The sequence below is a fragment of the Heteronotia binoei genome, chromosome 1 (assembly GCF_032191835.1).
Source record: "Heteronotia binoei isolate CCM8104 ecotype False Entrance Well chromosome 1, APGP_CSIRO_Hbin_v1, whole genome shotgun sequence".
In the NCBI taxonomy this organism is placed as follows: Eukaryota; Metazoa; Chordata; class Lepidosauria; order Squamata; family Gekkonidae; genus Heteronotia; species Heteronotia binoei.
Window position 1 is genome coordinate 8068077 of NC_083223.1, and position 15690 is coordinate 8083766.

At 47.7% G+C, this 15690-nt stretch overlaps 1 protein-coding gene across 1 annotated transcript in view; it reads left to right on the top strand.

Moving 5' to 3' along the window:
* The window catches only part of MDH1 (malate dehydrogenase 1), a 33959-nt gene extending 18822 nt beyond the window's left edge, over positions 1–15137 (top strand). Inside the window, exons 3-9 of the mRNA XM_060230654.1 lie at positions 505–601; positions 2862–3037; positions 6283–6405; positions 7281–7457; positions 9436–9549; positions 11022–11111; positions 14328–15137. Coding sequence (XP_060086637.1) covers positions 505–601; positions 2862–3037; positions 6283–6405; positions 7281–7457; positions 9436–9549; positions 11022–11111; positions 14328–14453 — 903 coding nt within the window. The 3' untranslated portion in view covers positions 14454–15137. The remainder of the gene's footprint in view (positions 1–504; positions 602–2861; positions 3038–6282; positions 6406–7280; positions 7458–9435; positions 9550–11021; positions 11112–14327) is intronic.
* Positions 15138–15690: the final 553 nt, after the last annotated feature.

Genomic DNA, 15690 nt, shown 5'->3' on the forward strand with positions numbered 1-15690 from the left:
CCCTATTATTGGCAGATACGAACCCTGAAATAACCCGCTCGGTGGCAAAAATACCTGTCGATAGCGCTTTCCTTGAAATGTTCCTGAAACCATCCTCATCAGTATTATGCACTATAAATTTATTTTTAAACATTTAAATTCAAAGGAGTTCTATGAATTTAACAGCAATGCTATGTAATTTTTTGATTTTAACGATCTTTAAACTGTTGTGGGATTTTGTTTCTGTAAGTTTGCCTTTGCCGTTTTATTCAGTGTCCTGTTTATTATGCTGAGCTTAAGACCATTGGTCAAAGAAGCTAACAAATAAAGGGAAGGACATGTATTCCAGATAGTTTTTTAAAACTGTATGTATGATCCTTGCTGTATTATTGACTTTTAAGGGTTATGCCAAGAAAGGTTTTGGAACTGGACTTTTAAGGGCGACGAAATTTAATCTGCCTGCTTGCGATCGATGTTCGTTTGACTGAGTAATTTTGCGCAACTTCAATGTTTTTTTCCCCACAGCCCCTGGTTCTTCTACTCTTGGATATCACTCCAATGATGAGTGTAATGGATGGCGTATTAATGGAACTGCAAGACTGTGCTCTCCCACTGTTGAAAGGTGAGCCCTCACAAAACACTGGCTCAAGGGTGTCGGACTCATTCGTTATGAGGGCCGGATCTGACATAAACGAGACCTTGTCAAGCCGGGCCATGTGTGTCCCTATTTAAGATTAGATAGCTGAGATATAAACCTTATAAAGGACACAGACAATTACCGTATTTTTCGCACCATAAGACGCACTTCCCCCCCCCCCAAAAGTGGGGGGGAAAGTGTGTGCGTCTTATGGAGCGAAGGTACCGGCACCTACCTTCCTGGGGGGGGGGCGATCCGCTGCCTCCGCCTCTGATCCCGGCGCTTCCCCCGTGCCTGCCTGCCTGGCTCCAGCTCTGACGCTTACAGCAAGCGCCAGGATCGCTCCCTCTGCCCTCCGATCCCGGCGCTTGCTGTAAGCATCAGAGCTGAAGCCAGGCAGACAGGCACGAAGGAAGCACCCGCCCCCTCCGCAAACCCAGCGCTTTGTGAGCGCCGGCTGTGGAGAGGGCAGCGTGCTTCCTTCATGCCTGTCTGCCTGCTTTAGCTTTGATGCTTATAGCAAGCATCGGGATCGGAGGGCAGAGGGAGCGATCCTGGCGCTTGCTGGAAGAAGCTGGAGCCAGGCAGGCAGGCGCGGGGGAAGCGCCGGGATCGAGGTGGGGGCAGCGGATCGCACCCCAGGAGGAAGGTGCGTCCTATCGTCCGGAGCGCCTTATGGTGCGAAAAATACGGTATGTGTATATATATATATATATATATATATATATATATGATTTTTTTTTAACTAAAAACATGCTTAAAACATTAGCACTTGTTGGTCTTAATTGTGCTTTCTTTGTATTTCTCCCATGGGACCCAGGGAACTGGGCAAAGGAAGCTGTGGCTCTAGTCTTCCTTTCCCAGGGGACTGGGGGGAGGAGCCTCAGCCAATAGAAGGAAGAGAGGCTTGGCTCAGTAGCTCTGCTGTGTGATTGAGAGAGCCTGGCAAAGCAAGTTCTCCCTCCTCCCCAACAGAGGCGCCTCAGCCAATGGAGAAAATAGAGGCTTTGCTCTGTAGCTCCTGTGTGATTGAGCAAGCCTGGCGAAGCAGAAGGTGATGCAGAAGGAAGCAAGAGAGATGGAGAAGGAAGCAGATGACAGCCAGTTGCTCGGGGCCTGATTCAGCCCCCGGGCTGCATGTTTGACACCCCTGCACTACCTTTTGGTTCAGTGCAGACGAGCAGTGTGACCTGCAGATGTTTAGACTGGAGGTCTACTGGGGCAGTGCAGGGATACTTAATTGAGAGCCAGTGTGGTGCAGTGGTTAAGAGAGGCGAACTCTAATTCGGAGAACCGTGTTTGATTCTCCACTCCTCCACATGCAGCTAGCTGGGTGACCTTTGTTCATTCACAGTTCTCTCAAGAGCAGTCCTCTCCGAGTTCTTTCAGCCCCAGCTACCTCACAGGGTGGGGAGGGGAAGGGAAAGGAGATTGTAAGCTGCTCTGAGACTCTGAGTGAAGAGTGTGGTAAAGTTTGGTGTCGTGGTTAAGTGTGCAGACTCTTATCTGGAAGAACTGGTTTTCATTCCCCATTCCTCCACTTGGAGCTGCTGGAATGGCCTTGGGTCAGTCATAGCTCTTGCAGAGTTGTCCTTGAAAGGGCAGCTTCTGGGAAGCTCTCTCAGCCCCACCCACCTCATAGGCTGTCTGTTGCGGGGGGAGGAAGGGAAAGGAGATTGTGAGCCACTCTGAGACTCTTCGGAGTGGAGGGTGGGATATAAATCCAATATCTTCATCTACCTCACAGGGTGTCTGTGGTGGGGGATGAAGGTAAAGGAGATTGTGAGCCGCTCTGAGACTCTTTGGAGTGGAGGGCGGGATATAAATCCAATATCTTCATCTACCTCACAGGGTGTCTGTTGTGGAGGAGGAAGGTAAAGGAGATTGTGCGCCACTCTGAGACTCTTTGGAGTGGAGGGTCGGATATAAATCCAATATCTTCATCTACCTCACAGGGTGTCTGTTGTGGGGGAGGAAGGTAAAGGAGATTGTGAGCCGCTCTGAAATTCAGAGTGGAGGGCGGGATATAAATCCAATATCTTCATCTACCTCACAGGGTGTCTGTTGTAGGGGGGAGGAAGGTAAAGGAGATTGTGAGCCGCTCTGAGATTCAGAGTGGAGGGCGGGATATAAATCCAATATCTTCTTCTAAATCCAACTGTTCTTCTTCTGCTAGGCATGCATCATTGTTCAGTAATTCTGCTTTCTAAATGCCATTGTTGTCCTCTTTGTTTCTGCTTTATAGAGGTCATTGCAACAGACAAAGAAGATGTTGCATTTAAAAACCTTGATGTAGCCATTCTGGTTGGCTCTATGCCAAGGAAAGAGGGCATGGAACGAAAAGATTTACTGAAGGCCAATGCGAAGATCTTCAAGTCCCAAGGCGCAGCACTTGACAAGTACGCTAAGAAAACGGTTAAGGTGAGTACGTTTGGGGTATAACCAGGGTGTGGCCTGGGAGACTGCTGGTTTATCGTGCTGCGTTTATACACCAACTCACAAAGTACCATATTCTTTCAGCATCAGCTGGCCCCCGCCCCCACTCCACTCCACTCCATAATACTAGCCAACTTTAAAAGACTCTTGCAAGGATAATCGAGAGAGCGTTCCGAGTGCTTGATGTAAAACTGAGAGTAGTTCATTAAAAAGTCTGGGGAGGACCAAAGCAAAGTTGATCTGCCAGTAATTGAGAGTGACCTTCCAAACATTGACCCACATAGAACTCTCTCTTTTTTTAAGCATCACTTTTATTGAAATACCTAATTAAACGTGGATGCTGTTGCACTTTTATTAGATTGAGAAATATGCATTGTACTAGGAATAAGCCCATTGTGGGGGGAAGTACAACGGGCTCTAGAAAGAGGCTCTGGGCGAGGCCCTCCTACGCAAGTGAAGGAATTCACTCTTCCCCCTCCCCCACCAACAGGGGAGCTGATGTCTGTCATATGGAGAGCAGTTCTGAGTGATCTCCAGCCCTCACCTGGAGACTGACAAAAGTGGTTCCCTGGGAGGAAATGGCTAGTAGCATCAAGGTATCAATGGTTGCCAGGCCCAGTGTAGCCAACCTCCAGAAACGGCAAGCCTAACTGAAGATTAATTCACTCCTTCTGGTGTGTGTGTTCATGATAAGAAGGAAGAACAGCTTGCACTCTTGTCATGGGAATGAACAGGTTGCCAGGTGGGAGACGCCTCTCCGAGGAAGGTCGTCGGAAACAGTGACAAAGCTGCGTCGCTGTCAGAGGCTTTCTCTATCCCCAGTTTTCTAAAATCACTCACGTGGAATAATGCTTTAAAATGTGCAGTATGAAACTCAGATGGATAAATCTGCCAAGGAAAGAAAATAGGAAGTTTCTCTACGCAGCACTTTTCTGAGCACTGGCACTTTAATTCGTCCGCGGGAGTGGCAGAATTGTCTTTTTAGCGTCTGAAGTCGGAAATTGACATGCATGTTTAAAAGAGACTTTAAAATTCAACCTTTGATCTCACACTACTGGAAAATGGGATTTTCTATATCTAGTGTAATGTTTAATATGAATTGCTGTTAAATATAATTTTTCAATGAAGTGGGTTTTTTTTCAAATACTGAGAGTTATTGTTTAAAAATAGGGCGTGAATTTCTGTTCGTTATTTAGCCACGATTCTTGTGTTGTTCGATATAACCTCCAGATGGAGCCTGAAGATCTCCTGGGATCACACTGAACTACAGACAACTCATCTCTCTCCCCATCTTGGAGAAAAACACAGCTTTGGAGGGTGGACTGTATGCCATGCTCTTCACCTGAGGCCTCTCCCTTTGCTAAGCAACAGTCTGTGTTGCCTAGCAACAGCCTCTGGCTATTTATGCTGAGTCTGCTGAGAGGCCTTTTGTGAGGCCACAGTAGCTCTGCAGCCCTTTCTGAGGCCCGTTGACAGAGAAGAGTTGGAGATGTGGCTGTCTCTGAGGGAAGCCTGCCTCTGGCAGTTTGTTCAACATTCCTAGGCCGGAGTAGGCGGGGCAGGGAAGTCAGCCAATGGGAAGCCAGAAACACTGACCAGCGTACGATGGGCCAGTCATTTGTTCCGGAAATATTAGCCAATGGCCATCCTCGATTTGGCCAGGATGATAAGAGAATTATTACTATAGATTGAAATGTTTCTCAGTTTAGGACAGGGGTCTCCAACGTGGGACCCATCAGCACCTTTCCTGGAGGCCTCCCGAGTATTTTTTAGAAAATGGGCAGGGCCAAGTGAGACTTTTGCCCATCGAGGCTTCTGATTCGCCACTAGACATCTGACTGGCTATGCTGATTGAAAGGAGAACTGTAAAACAGAACTGTTTGACTGAAATACTGTCAAGTTCCTCATTCCTTCCATGTTGTGGTGGCATCTACCAGCCTGTGTCAGAATTCCAAAGGTGTCTGCAGGCTCAGAACCTTGGGGGATCCCTGGTTTGAGAAATGAGTTCCTCTTCAAATAGGATGTGCCATAGTTTTGGTAACAGAGCTTACGTTCTTTTATTAAAAAAAAAAGAATCAGTCATATTGTCTTCCCTTTAAGTAGTGAGGAGCAAGGTAAGTTTAATTGTTGTTTGCTTGAGACAGGTTTATTCTGCTCTTTCTCTAAACAGCCCAGGGTAACCTATGTACTCTTCTTGGTTTCTGACATGTCCTTGTAATAGAGCGTGAAAAAGAAATACTAAAGGCTATCTTTCCTGTTAATAACCACTCAGGACAATTATTGCTATTCAGTATCTTTATATCAAGAGCCCCGTGGCGCAGAGTGGTAAAGCCGCAGTACTGCAGTCGGAGCCCTCCGTTCGCAACCTGAGTTCGATCCCTGCGGAAACTGTTCATGTCGCCGGCTCAAGGTTGACTCAGCCTTCCAGCCTTCCTTTACTTTTATCTTTATATCAGTTCCTCTGTTCTGGTTTGGGCAAATTGCCCCTTCTCAGGGCTCAGATTTCAGCAAGAGCTCAAAGGAGTCGAGCTCCTGAACCTTTCTGAGGGTTCCCCCTCCTCCTCCCCACCTACCTTGTCCCTTGAATAGTAGGTGCAGCTGCATAACAATCTCTGGGTTAGGAGAGTGGGCAGCCAGCCAGCCACCAGGGGCTTTGCCACGCCCCCAGCAGCTCTCATTCGCCCCTGAGGAAGCCCACGCCACCCTTTCTCCACTTCTCATGTGATTTTGGGTGGGGGGTGGCTTTCTGGCCTTTTGACTGGGAGGGGGGCGGCCAAGGAGAGCCCCAGGCGAGCGAGGCCTGCTTGGGCTGGCTGGATCTCTAGCCAGCCCAAGCAGGCCTCGCTCGCCCAGGGCTCTCCTTTCTTGCATCAGCAGCCCTCATTAACCCCTGGAGAAGCCCACACCACCCTTTCTCCACTTCTGATGTGATTTTGGGTAGCTGGTAGCTTGCTGGCTTTTGATGGGCGGGCAGCCCAGGAGAGCCCCAGGCGAGAGAGGCCTGCTTGGGATGGCTGGATCTCAGACCTCACTGGCCCAGGGCTCTCCTTTCTTGCATCCGGTTGCTTTTGCCTGGAGGGGCAGCATATGCTAATGAGCTCCACCACCTATTTTTCTTCAAAATGACCCCTGCTTTAACCGATGTGATTTCTATGCCATTGAAGAGGCTTAGTCAGTTGGTTTTTCAACAGTGTAAATACCGTTCACGTCCTTCTCCTGCCCTCCCGCAGGTCATTGTGGTAGGCAATCCAGCAAATACCAACTGTCTGACTGCATCAAAATCTGCTCCATCCATCCCCAAAGAGAACTTCAGCTGTCTGACTCGTCTGGACCACAACAGAGCGAAATCCCAGGTACAAACCTGTCTTCAAAGTCTAAGCATTTCGTGATTTGGGATCTAGAACAGGGGTGTCGAACTCATTTGTTACAAGGGCCGAATCTGATATAAATAAGACTTTGTTGGGCCAGGCCATGTGTATACCTATTTAAGATTAGGTAGCAGAGATACAAACTTTATAAAGGACATAGACAAACAATTAATTTTTTAAAAAAACCCTTAAAACATGCTTAAAACATTAGCACTTGTTGGTACTAACGGTGCTTTCTTTGTATCTCTCCCATGGGATCCAGGAAACTGGGCAAAGGAAGCTCTGGCTCTTTCCTTCCTTCCCTAGGGGACTGGGGGAGGGGGGGAGAAGCCTCAGCCAATAGATGGAAGAGAGGCTTGGCTCAGTAGCTCTGCTGTGTGATTGAGGGAGCCTGGCAAAGCAAGCTCTCCCTACCCCTCTTCCTCCTCAAGGGAGGAAGCTCAGTCAGTAGAGAAAATAGAAGCTTTGCTCTGTAGCTCCTGTGTGATTGAGCAAGCCTGGCAAAGCAAGCTCTCCCTCCCCCTCTTCCTCTGCAAGGGAGGACGCTCAGTCAGTAGAGTAAATAGAGGCTTTGCTCTGTAGCTCCTGTGCGATTGAGCAAGCCTGGCAAAACAAGCTGTGATGCAGAAGGAAGCCAGAGAGAGGGAGATGGAAGTAGATGACAGCCAGTTGCTCGGGAGCCTGAGAAGAGCCCTCCAAGGGCCTGATTTGGCCCACAGGCTGCATGTTTGACACCCCTGATCTAGAACATACTGTGTCGTCCCCCCACCCCCCCCAGCACACAGTGTCTTGGAAAAAGCAAGGCTGAGAGGGGCAACCCTTTTGTTTTCTCTCTCTCCCTACGCTTCCCATTGGTTTAGATTGCTCTGAAAGTCGGCGTGACCGCTAACGCTGTGAAGAACTGCATCATCTGGGGGAACCACTCTTCCACTCAGTATCCTGACGTTAACCATGCCAAGGTCAAAGTGCAAGGCAAAGAGATTGGCGTCTATGAAGCTGTGAAAGATGACAACTGGCTCAAGAGGGACTTCATTGCGGTGAGTGGTCATTCTGGGCTTTCCCGGCCATGTGCGATAACACAGCTGTGAACATAAGAACATAAGAGAAGCCAGGTTGGGTCAGGCCAGTGGCCCATCCAGTCCAGCACTCTGGATTACATAAGAACATAAGAGAAGCCAGGTTGGATCAGGTCAGTGGCCCCTCCAGTCCAACACTCTGGATTACATAAGAACATAAGAGAAGTTGGATCAGCCCAATTTCCCATCCAGTCCAACACTCTGTGTCACATAAGAACATAAGAGAAGCCATGTTGGATCAGCCCAATGGCCCATCCAGTCCAACACTCTGTGTCACATAAGAACATAACAGAAGCCATGTTGGATCAGGCCAATGGCCCATCCAGTCTAACACTCTGTGTCACACAGTGGCCAAAAAATCCCAGGTGCCGTCAGGAGGTCCATCAGTGGGGCCAGGACACTAGAAGCCCTGCCACAAGCACTAAGAATACAGAGAGTTTCATCTGTACCTTTTGGCTAATAGCCACTGATGGACCTCTGCTCCAGATCTTGATCCAGTCCCCTCTTGAAGCCATCTATGCATGTAGGTGCCACCACCTCCTGTGGCAGTGAATTATATGGGTTAATTACTCTTTGGGTGAAGAAGTATTTCCTTTTTATCCGTTCTAACCCAACTGCTCAGCAGTTTTATTGAGCACCCATGAGTTCTTGTATTGTGAGAAAGGGAGAAAAGTACTTCTTTCTCCGCTTTCTCTATCCCACGCATAATCTTGTAAACCTCTATCATGTCACCCCTTGGTCAACGTTTCTTCAAGCTAAAGAGCCCCAAGCGTTTTAACCTTTCTTCATAGGGAAAGTGTTCCAACCCTTTAATCATTCTCGTTGCTCTTTTTACACTTTTTACAGTGCTGTAATATCTTTTTTGAGGTGTGGTGACCAGAATTGGTCTAACCTCAACCATCCAGATTAGGGCAGAGGAACAGAGGTGGTTTGCCATTGCCTGCCTCCGTGAAGCAACCACGGACTTCCTTGGTGGTCTCCCATCCAAGTGCTAACTGGGGCTGACCCTGTGTAGCTTCTGAGATCTGATGATATCAGGGTAGTCTGGGACATCCAGGTTAAGGTGGCTGAGAGGTGATACGATCACCATCTTCAAGGACTTGAAGGGCTGTCTTAGAGAGGATGGGATGGAATGGTTTTCTGTGGCTCCAGAAGGTAGGACCAGAACCAATGGGTTGAAGGAGCTGGGCATGTTTAGCCTGGAGAGGAGGCGGCTGAGAGGTGATATGATCACCATCTTCAAGGACTTGAAGGGCTGTCTTAGAGAGGATGGGATGGAATGGTTTTCTGTGGCCCCAGAAGGTAGGACCAGAACCAATGGGTTGAAGGAGCTGGGCATGTTTAGCCTGGAGAGGAGGCGGCTGAGAGGTGATATGATCACCATCTTCAAGGACTTGAAGGGCTGTCTTAGAGAGGATGGTGTGGAATGGTTTTCTGTGGCCCCAGAAGGTACCAGAACCAATGGGTTGAGATTAAATCAGAAGAGTTTCCGGCTCAACATTAGGAAGAACTTCCTGACAGTTAGAGCGGTTCCTCAGTGGAACAGGCTTCCTCAGGAGGTGGTGGGCTCTCCTTCCTTGGAGGTTTTTAAACAGAGGCATGATGGCCATCTGACAGCAATGAGGATCCTGTGAATTTAGGGGGAGGTATTTGTGAGTTTCCTGCATTGTACAGGGGGTTGGACTAGACGACCCTGGAGGTCCCTTCCGACTCTGATTCTAAGGCAAGAGATGTTCACCGGGGGTTTGCCATCGCCTGCCTCTTTGTAGCAACTCTGGACTTCTTGGAGGTCTCCCATCCAAGTCCTCCCCAGGGACAGCCTTGCTCAGCTTGCAGGACCTAACGAGATCTTGCCTGGGCTATCCGGGTTAGGACTTCTGTAGAGACCACAGTCCTAGGTTCAGCTAATCCCAGATGTTTCCTCCTGTCCACCCTGCAGACGGTCCAACAGCGGGGTGCGGCAGTTATCAAGGCCCGGAAGCTGTCGAGCGCCATGTCTGCAGCCAAAGCCATCTGCGATCACGTGAGGGACATCTGGTTTGGCACTCAAGAGGTAAGCATTGCCGCGGACTAGAAAGTCTTCTTCATTGCAGTGGCTGTTCTTTATGCTGGGCATCGTCAATTGATGGACGTTTCCATGAACTCCTTGATAGAGAAGGTCCACAGGGCTTTTTTTGTAGCAGGAACTCCTTTGCCTATTAGGCCGCACCCCCCTGATGTAGCCAATCCTCCAAGAGCTTACAGGGCTCTTATTCCAGGGCCTACTGTAAGCTCCAGGAGGATTGGCTGCATCAGCGGGGCATGGCCTAATATGCAAAGGAGCTTCTGCTAGAATTCCATCCCTGGGCCACACACCCCTGGTGTAGCCAATCCTGCAAGAGCTTACAGGGCTCTTAGTACAGGGCCTACTGTAAGCTCCAGGAGGATTGGCTGCATCAGGGGGGCGTGGCCTAATGTGCAAAGGAGTTCTTGCTACAAAAAAAGCCCTGGAGAGGGACACAAATGTGATAAGACTAACAACTTGTGTAGATACTTGTCTGTGACAAAGGAAGCTTCAACTCTCAAAAGCTCATCCTCTGAAACTCCTTTTGGTCTCTTACGGCGCTATTGGACTTGAATCTGACTTGACCTGTTGATGTACTAGAACAGGGCTGGCCAGACATGCTTAATGTAAGAGCCACATGGAATAAACATCAGATGTTTCAGAGCCACAAAACATGAATGTCAGATGTTGGAAGGAAGGAAGATAGATAGAAAGATAGACGGATGGATGGAGAGACAGACAGAGAGAGAGAGATGATAGATGAGAGAGAGAGAGATGAAGATGGATGGATGGATGGATGGATGGATGGATAGATAGATAGATAGATAGATAGATAGATAGATAGATAGATAGATAGATAGATAGATAGATAGATAGAGGATAGATGGATGGATGGATAGATGGATAGATGGATGGACGGACGATAGATAGACGATAGATGGATTGATAGATAGTCGATAGATAGGTAGATAGACAGACAGACAGACAGATGGATAGACGATAGATAGATAGATAGATAGATAGATAGATAGATAGATAGATAGATAGATAGATAGATAGATAGATAGATAGATAGATAGGGAGGAGAGAGGGAGAGGTGGAAAGAAAGCAACTTTAACTTTAAATGCCTTCTCCAGGCAGCCAGTTGGTTTGGCTTGGAGGGTGGTGGAGGCTTCAAGAGCCACCCAATATGTGTGGAAGAGCCATTGTATTGGAATAACAATCATACAAAGCAAAATGAAGAGTCTTCTCTTGGAAGAGTTGTTCCCTCTAAGCTGAATGGGTGTGAGCCAGCTCAGTTTTTTAGCCTCTGGGTTACGCGTATTTGTCTCGGCTCAGGAAAAATGGCCTCAGAGCAAACTAATTGATGCCGTCGCTCACAACTTTAATGCTAGGAGTTCACAAAGTAGAATCTTTGCTCTCAAGACTCCACAGCTTAGAGGGAGCATGCCAGCTGAAGTCATTCTTTCTTCCCTTCGAAGGGTGAATTTGTGTCCATGGGAGTCATTTCTGATGGGAATTCGTACGGTGTCCCCGAGGATCTGATATACTCCTTCCCGGTTGTCATCAAGGTAGGCAAGAAACGCATCATCTCTGAAGCACCCGTTAAGAGGACAAAGTACTGTTTTAAATTCAGATTCATTGATTTCTTTTTAATATGGGTGTCATGGGAAGCATCTAGTGTCTTCCCAGTTTAGGAAGTATTCCTAACTTGAACTCATCTTCCAGTTTTCACACCACGTCACTCAGTGCCTGTAAATCGACCAAAGTGTAGGCTGAACTCCTAGCCATCACTTCACGCCGTCAGGGTACAATGAACCGCTCCTGACAAACCGTAAAGCATTATTAGTTGGAGAGGGGCCACGGCAAAGTGATGGAGTCTCTGCTTTGCACGCAGAAGGTCCCAGGTTCAGCCACCAGCTGCTCCAGTTGAGAAGATCTGGCAGTCAGCAGTGGGAAAAACCTCAGCCTGAGACCCTGGAGAGCCACTGCCAGTGTGAGTAGACAATGCCGACTTCGATGGACCAAGTATAAGGCAGTTTCTTGTGTTCCACCAGCCCCTAACCTGATCTGCGTATTTCATATTACAAAGTCAACATCAAGGACAAAGGCAATTTTATTACTATTTCTAAAGCAAGGGATTGGATTTGGGGTACGCTTCTGGAAACTCCAGACATAAGGGCTTGCCTTTGAGAGCCAGTTTGGTGTAGTGGCTAAGTGGGAGGACTCTTATCTGGGAGAACCGGGTTTGATTCTCCACCCCTCCACTTGCACCTGCTGGAGTGACCTTGAGTTAGTCACAAGTTCTCGCAGAGCTGTTCCTCTCAAGAGCAGTTCTCAGAGAGCTCTCTCAGCCTCACCTACCTCACAGGATGTCAGTTGTGGGGAGGGGAAAGGAAAGGAGATTGTAAGCCGCTCTGAGACTCCTTCGGTTGGTGAAGGACAGGGTATAAATCTACAGTCTTCTTTCTTTCTTTCTTTCTTTCTTTCTTTCTTTCTTTCTTTCTTTCTTTCTTTCTTTCTTTCTTTCTTTCTTTCTTTCTTTCTTTCTTTCTTCCTTCCTTCCTTCCTTCCTTCCTTCCTTCCTTCCCCCTCTTCCTCTTCCTCTTCCTCCTCCTCCTCCTATGAGTTCAGTAAAGCTTATAGAAGGGAAACTTCCTACCTCCTTCCACCCATGCAGCTTTCAGGGGCTGGTGGATCCCTCCCCCGGAACAGCACGGGGACTAAAACAGGAGTGGAGAATCAGCAAAAAAAATCCCCCCTCTCTTCCACAAGTAGAAATAAAGTTAGTAGGTGCAGCCCAGTCACTGTAAGAAGTGTAACGTCAAGATTTTAGCACCAAACCGATTTAGATGGTTTTAATGTATGATTTATAATATGCATTGTTTTAATTGTTGAAGTGTTTCTATGTTGTGAGCCGCCCTGAGCCTGCTTTGGCGGGGAGGCCGGGATATAAATTAAATATTATCATTATCATTATTATCATTATTTGTATTACACATGCAGTGGCTTTATCCCAGTGAAATATTTGTGCCCTGCCCCCTCCCCCAAAGACCCCACCTTGAACATTTTAGGTTGGTGAAGTGGGAAAGAATTCTCAGGATCCCAGTGGAGAAAGAACGTGGAACATGAGAAGCTGCCTTATAGCGAGTCAAGGTCAGGAGTGTCTTCTCAGGCTCACAGCTTTCTCCAGGGTCTTAGGGCCGAGGTTTTTCACATCACCTATTACCTGATCCTTTCAACTGGAGATGCCGGGGATTGAACCTGGGACCTTCTGCGTGCCCAGCAGATGCTCTACCACTGAGCCACAGGCCATTCCCCCAAAATGTGATACTTACAGGGGACATTTTGTAGGGAAAGAAGTGCCAGAGCTCATTAGCAAACTCATTTGCATATGCCACACACCCGTCAATCACTGGAAGGTGTACTAAATTCTGTCAGCTCAGCATCTACCTTCAAATGCTTCTCGAATTAGAATTGTCATAACAGAACCTTGCTCCCGTCATATTTTTTCAGTGACTTTCTCCTATGTGGCCACAGCAGCTATGAGGAAGATTTCCATCTGTCTGCTTTAGATGTTTTGGTTATTTCCCCCTTTTTTTTTGCGGGGAAGAATATTAGAAAGTTTTTCAAATCTTAAGAGTTCAGCCAAATTCTCAGAGGGGTTTTGAAAAATGGAGCCCAGAAACAAGTATTTGAGGGGGGGGGGAGAAAGAAAGAGCACAATGAAATTTAGAGATTCCAGAGCTCCACTCCTGTGAGCTGCCCAAAATGAGGTCTGCTTGAAAACACAAAGCTGCCTTGTACTGACAGACTCTCAGTCCACCAGGGTCAGTATTGTCGAGAGGTAGCGGCTCTCCTGAGTCTCAGACTCTTTCCCATCACCTTCGGCCTGCTCCTTTTAACTGGAGGTGCTGGGGATCGAACCTGAGACCTTCATGCCAAGTGAGACCTCCATGCCAAGCAGATGCTCTGCCTCTGAGACACAGACCCCCTCCTAACTGGAAGCCGTCGAAGGGGTGTGCCTTTTATCTAGTCTCGCTTAAAGTTGTTCATTGTTGGGAAATTAGTTCATAGTTCACTTGAACTCTCTGTCCAGGGCAGTGATGCTCTGTATTCTTGGTGCATGGGGGGGGCACAGTGGGAGGGCTTCTAGCCCCACTGGTGGACCTCCTGATGGCACTTAGTTGTAATTTTTTTGCCACTGTGTGACACAAGAGTGTTGGATTGGATGGGCCGTTGACCTGATCCAACATGACGTCTTTTATGTTCTTATGTGACACAGAGTGTTGGACTGGATGGGCCATTGACCTGATCCAACATGGATTCTCTTATGTGACACAGAGTGCTGGACTGGATGGGCCTTTGGCCTGATCCAACATGGCTTCTCTTATGTTCTTATGTGACACAGAGTGTTGGACTAGATGGGCGGCCTGATCCAGTATGGCTGCTCTTATGTGACACAGAGTGTTGGACTGGATGGGCCATTGGCCTGATCCAACATGACTTCTCTTATGTGACACAGAGTGTTGGACTGGATGGGCCTTTGGCCTGATCCAACATGGCTTCTCTTATGTTCTTATGTGACACAGAGTGTTGGACTGGATGGGCCACTGGCCTGATCCAACATGGCTTCTCTTATGTTCTTATGTGACACAGAGTGTTGGACTGGATGGGCTGTTGGCCTGATCCAACATGACTTCTCTTATGTTCATATGTCAAGCTGTCTACCCATGCTGTAACACTGCAGTGTTTAATATTATCCCCCACACTGTATTCTGAAATAGAATAAAACATGGAAGTTTGTCGAGGGCCTCCCAATCAACGACTTCTCTCGTGAGAAGATGGATCTGACCGCCAAGGAGCTCATGGAGGAAAAGGAGATGGCCGTGGAGTATCTGTCCAGCGCATGACTAGATGCTCGCCCGGAGGCGGGAGACGACCCGAGTCCAGAAGAGTCTAAAAGTCGTCTCTGAAGCCTGCGCCGGAGGCTGTTACCGTCGTCGGCCAGCTGTTTTCCTCACGTCCGATCCATTCGTTGTAAAAGGTTATTTGTGCCTATTATCGAGTGCTCTTAGTAAAACAAGTAAAGCACCAAGCCATTCTTTAAAAAAAAAAAGTAGTTTTCAAATCTGACCAAATCTTAGTACCGTTTGCTTCGGGTGTTGCATCAGACTTCTTTCGCCGCAGCGGCTGAAAGGGGGAGCAGTCTTTCAGCATGAATTAAACCAAAGCCGTCCGCACAAAACGCTAGAGGTGATTGGTATAGAATGGCATTGCGTTGATCAAAATTTTGAAAATCGATTGTACCAGTAGACTTACTCTGCAAGAAAAACGGAGCGTTGGCTTTCCTTCTGCTGTTAAAACCAGAATTGGCAAGTTAGTCTGGAATATGACAGTTGTGTATGCGTTGGCCATCAAGAAGTCTTCCCAGTAATGGCATTAAATATTGAATTAAGCACTTGTCATTCCCCCCCCCCCATGTCAACGTACTGTTACTTGCTTCATTTGCTTTCAATAAAGTATGTAAGGTAAAAATCCTCATCACAAAACCGATTGTATGAAGTTATGAAATAAAAGCAATACTGGACACAAAATGGCCTAAAGATTCATGACTATATGCAGAAAGTAAGAAGAAGATTGATACCACGCCTTTCTCTCTGAATCAGTCTCAGAGCGGTTTACAGTCTCCTTTATCTTTTTCCCCCACAACAGACCCCCCCCCTGTGAGGTGGCTGGGGCTGAGAGAGCTCTGGCAGAAGCTGCCCTTTCAAGGACAACTGCAGAGAGCTGTGGCTGACCCAAGGCCATTCCAGCAGCTGCAAGTGGAAGAAAGGGGAATCAAACCCGGTTCTCCCAGATAAGAGTCCGCGCACTTAGCCACTACACCAAACTGAGATGTCCCATCTCTCAACAGTAATCCATGTGATTAAATATTTACTCAGGTGTCAAGGAGACAGCAAGAAATATTTATTTGCGTCCCACCTGTCTTGCCAAAATGGCTACTGTCGTTTTCCTCTCCTCCATTTAATTCTCACAACAGACCTGTGAGGTAGGTTAGTCTAAGAGTGTGACTGGCCCAAGGTCACCCAGTGGGCTTCCATGGCACATGTGGGGATTCGAACCCAAGTTCCCCAGATCGTAGCCTGA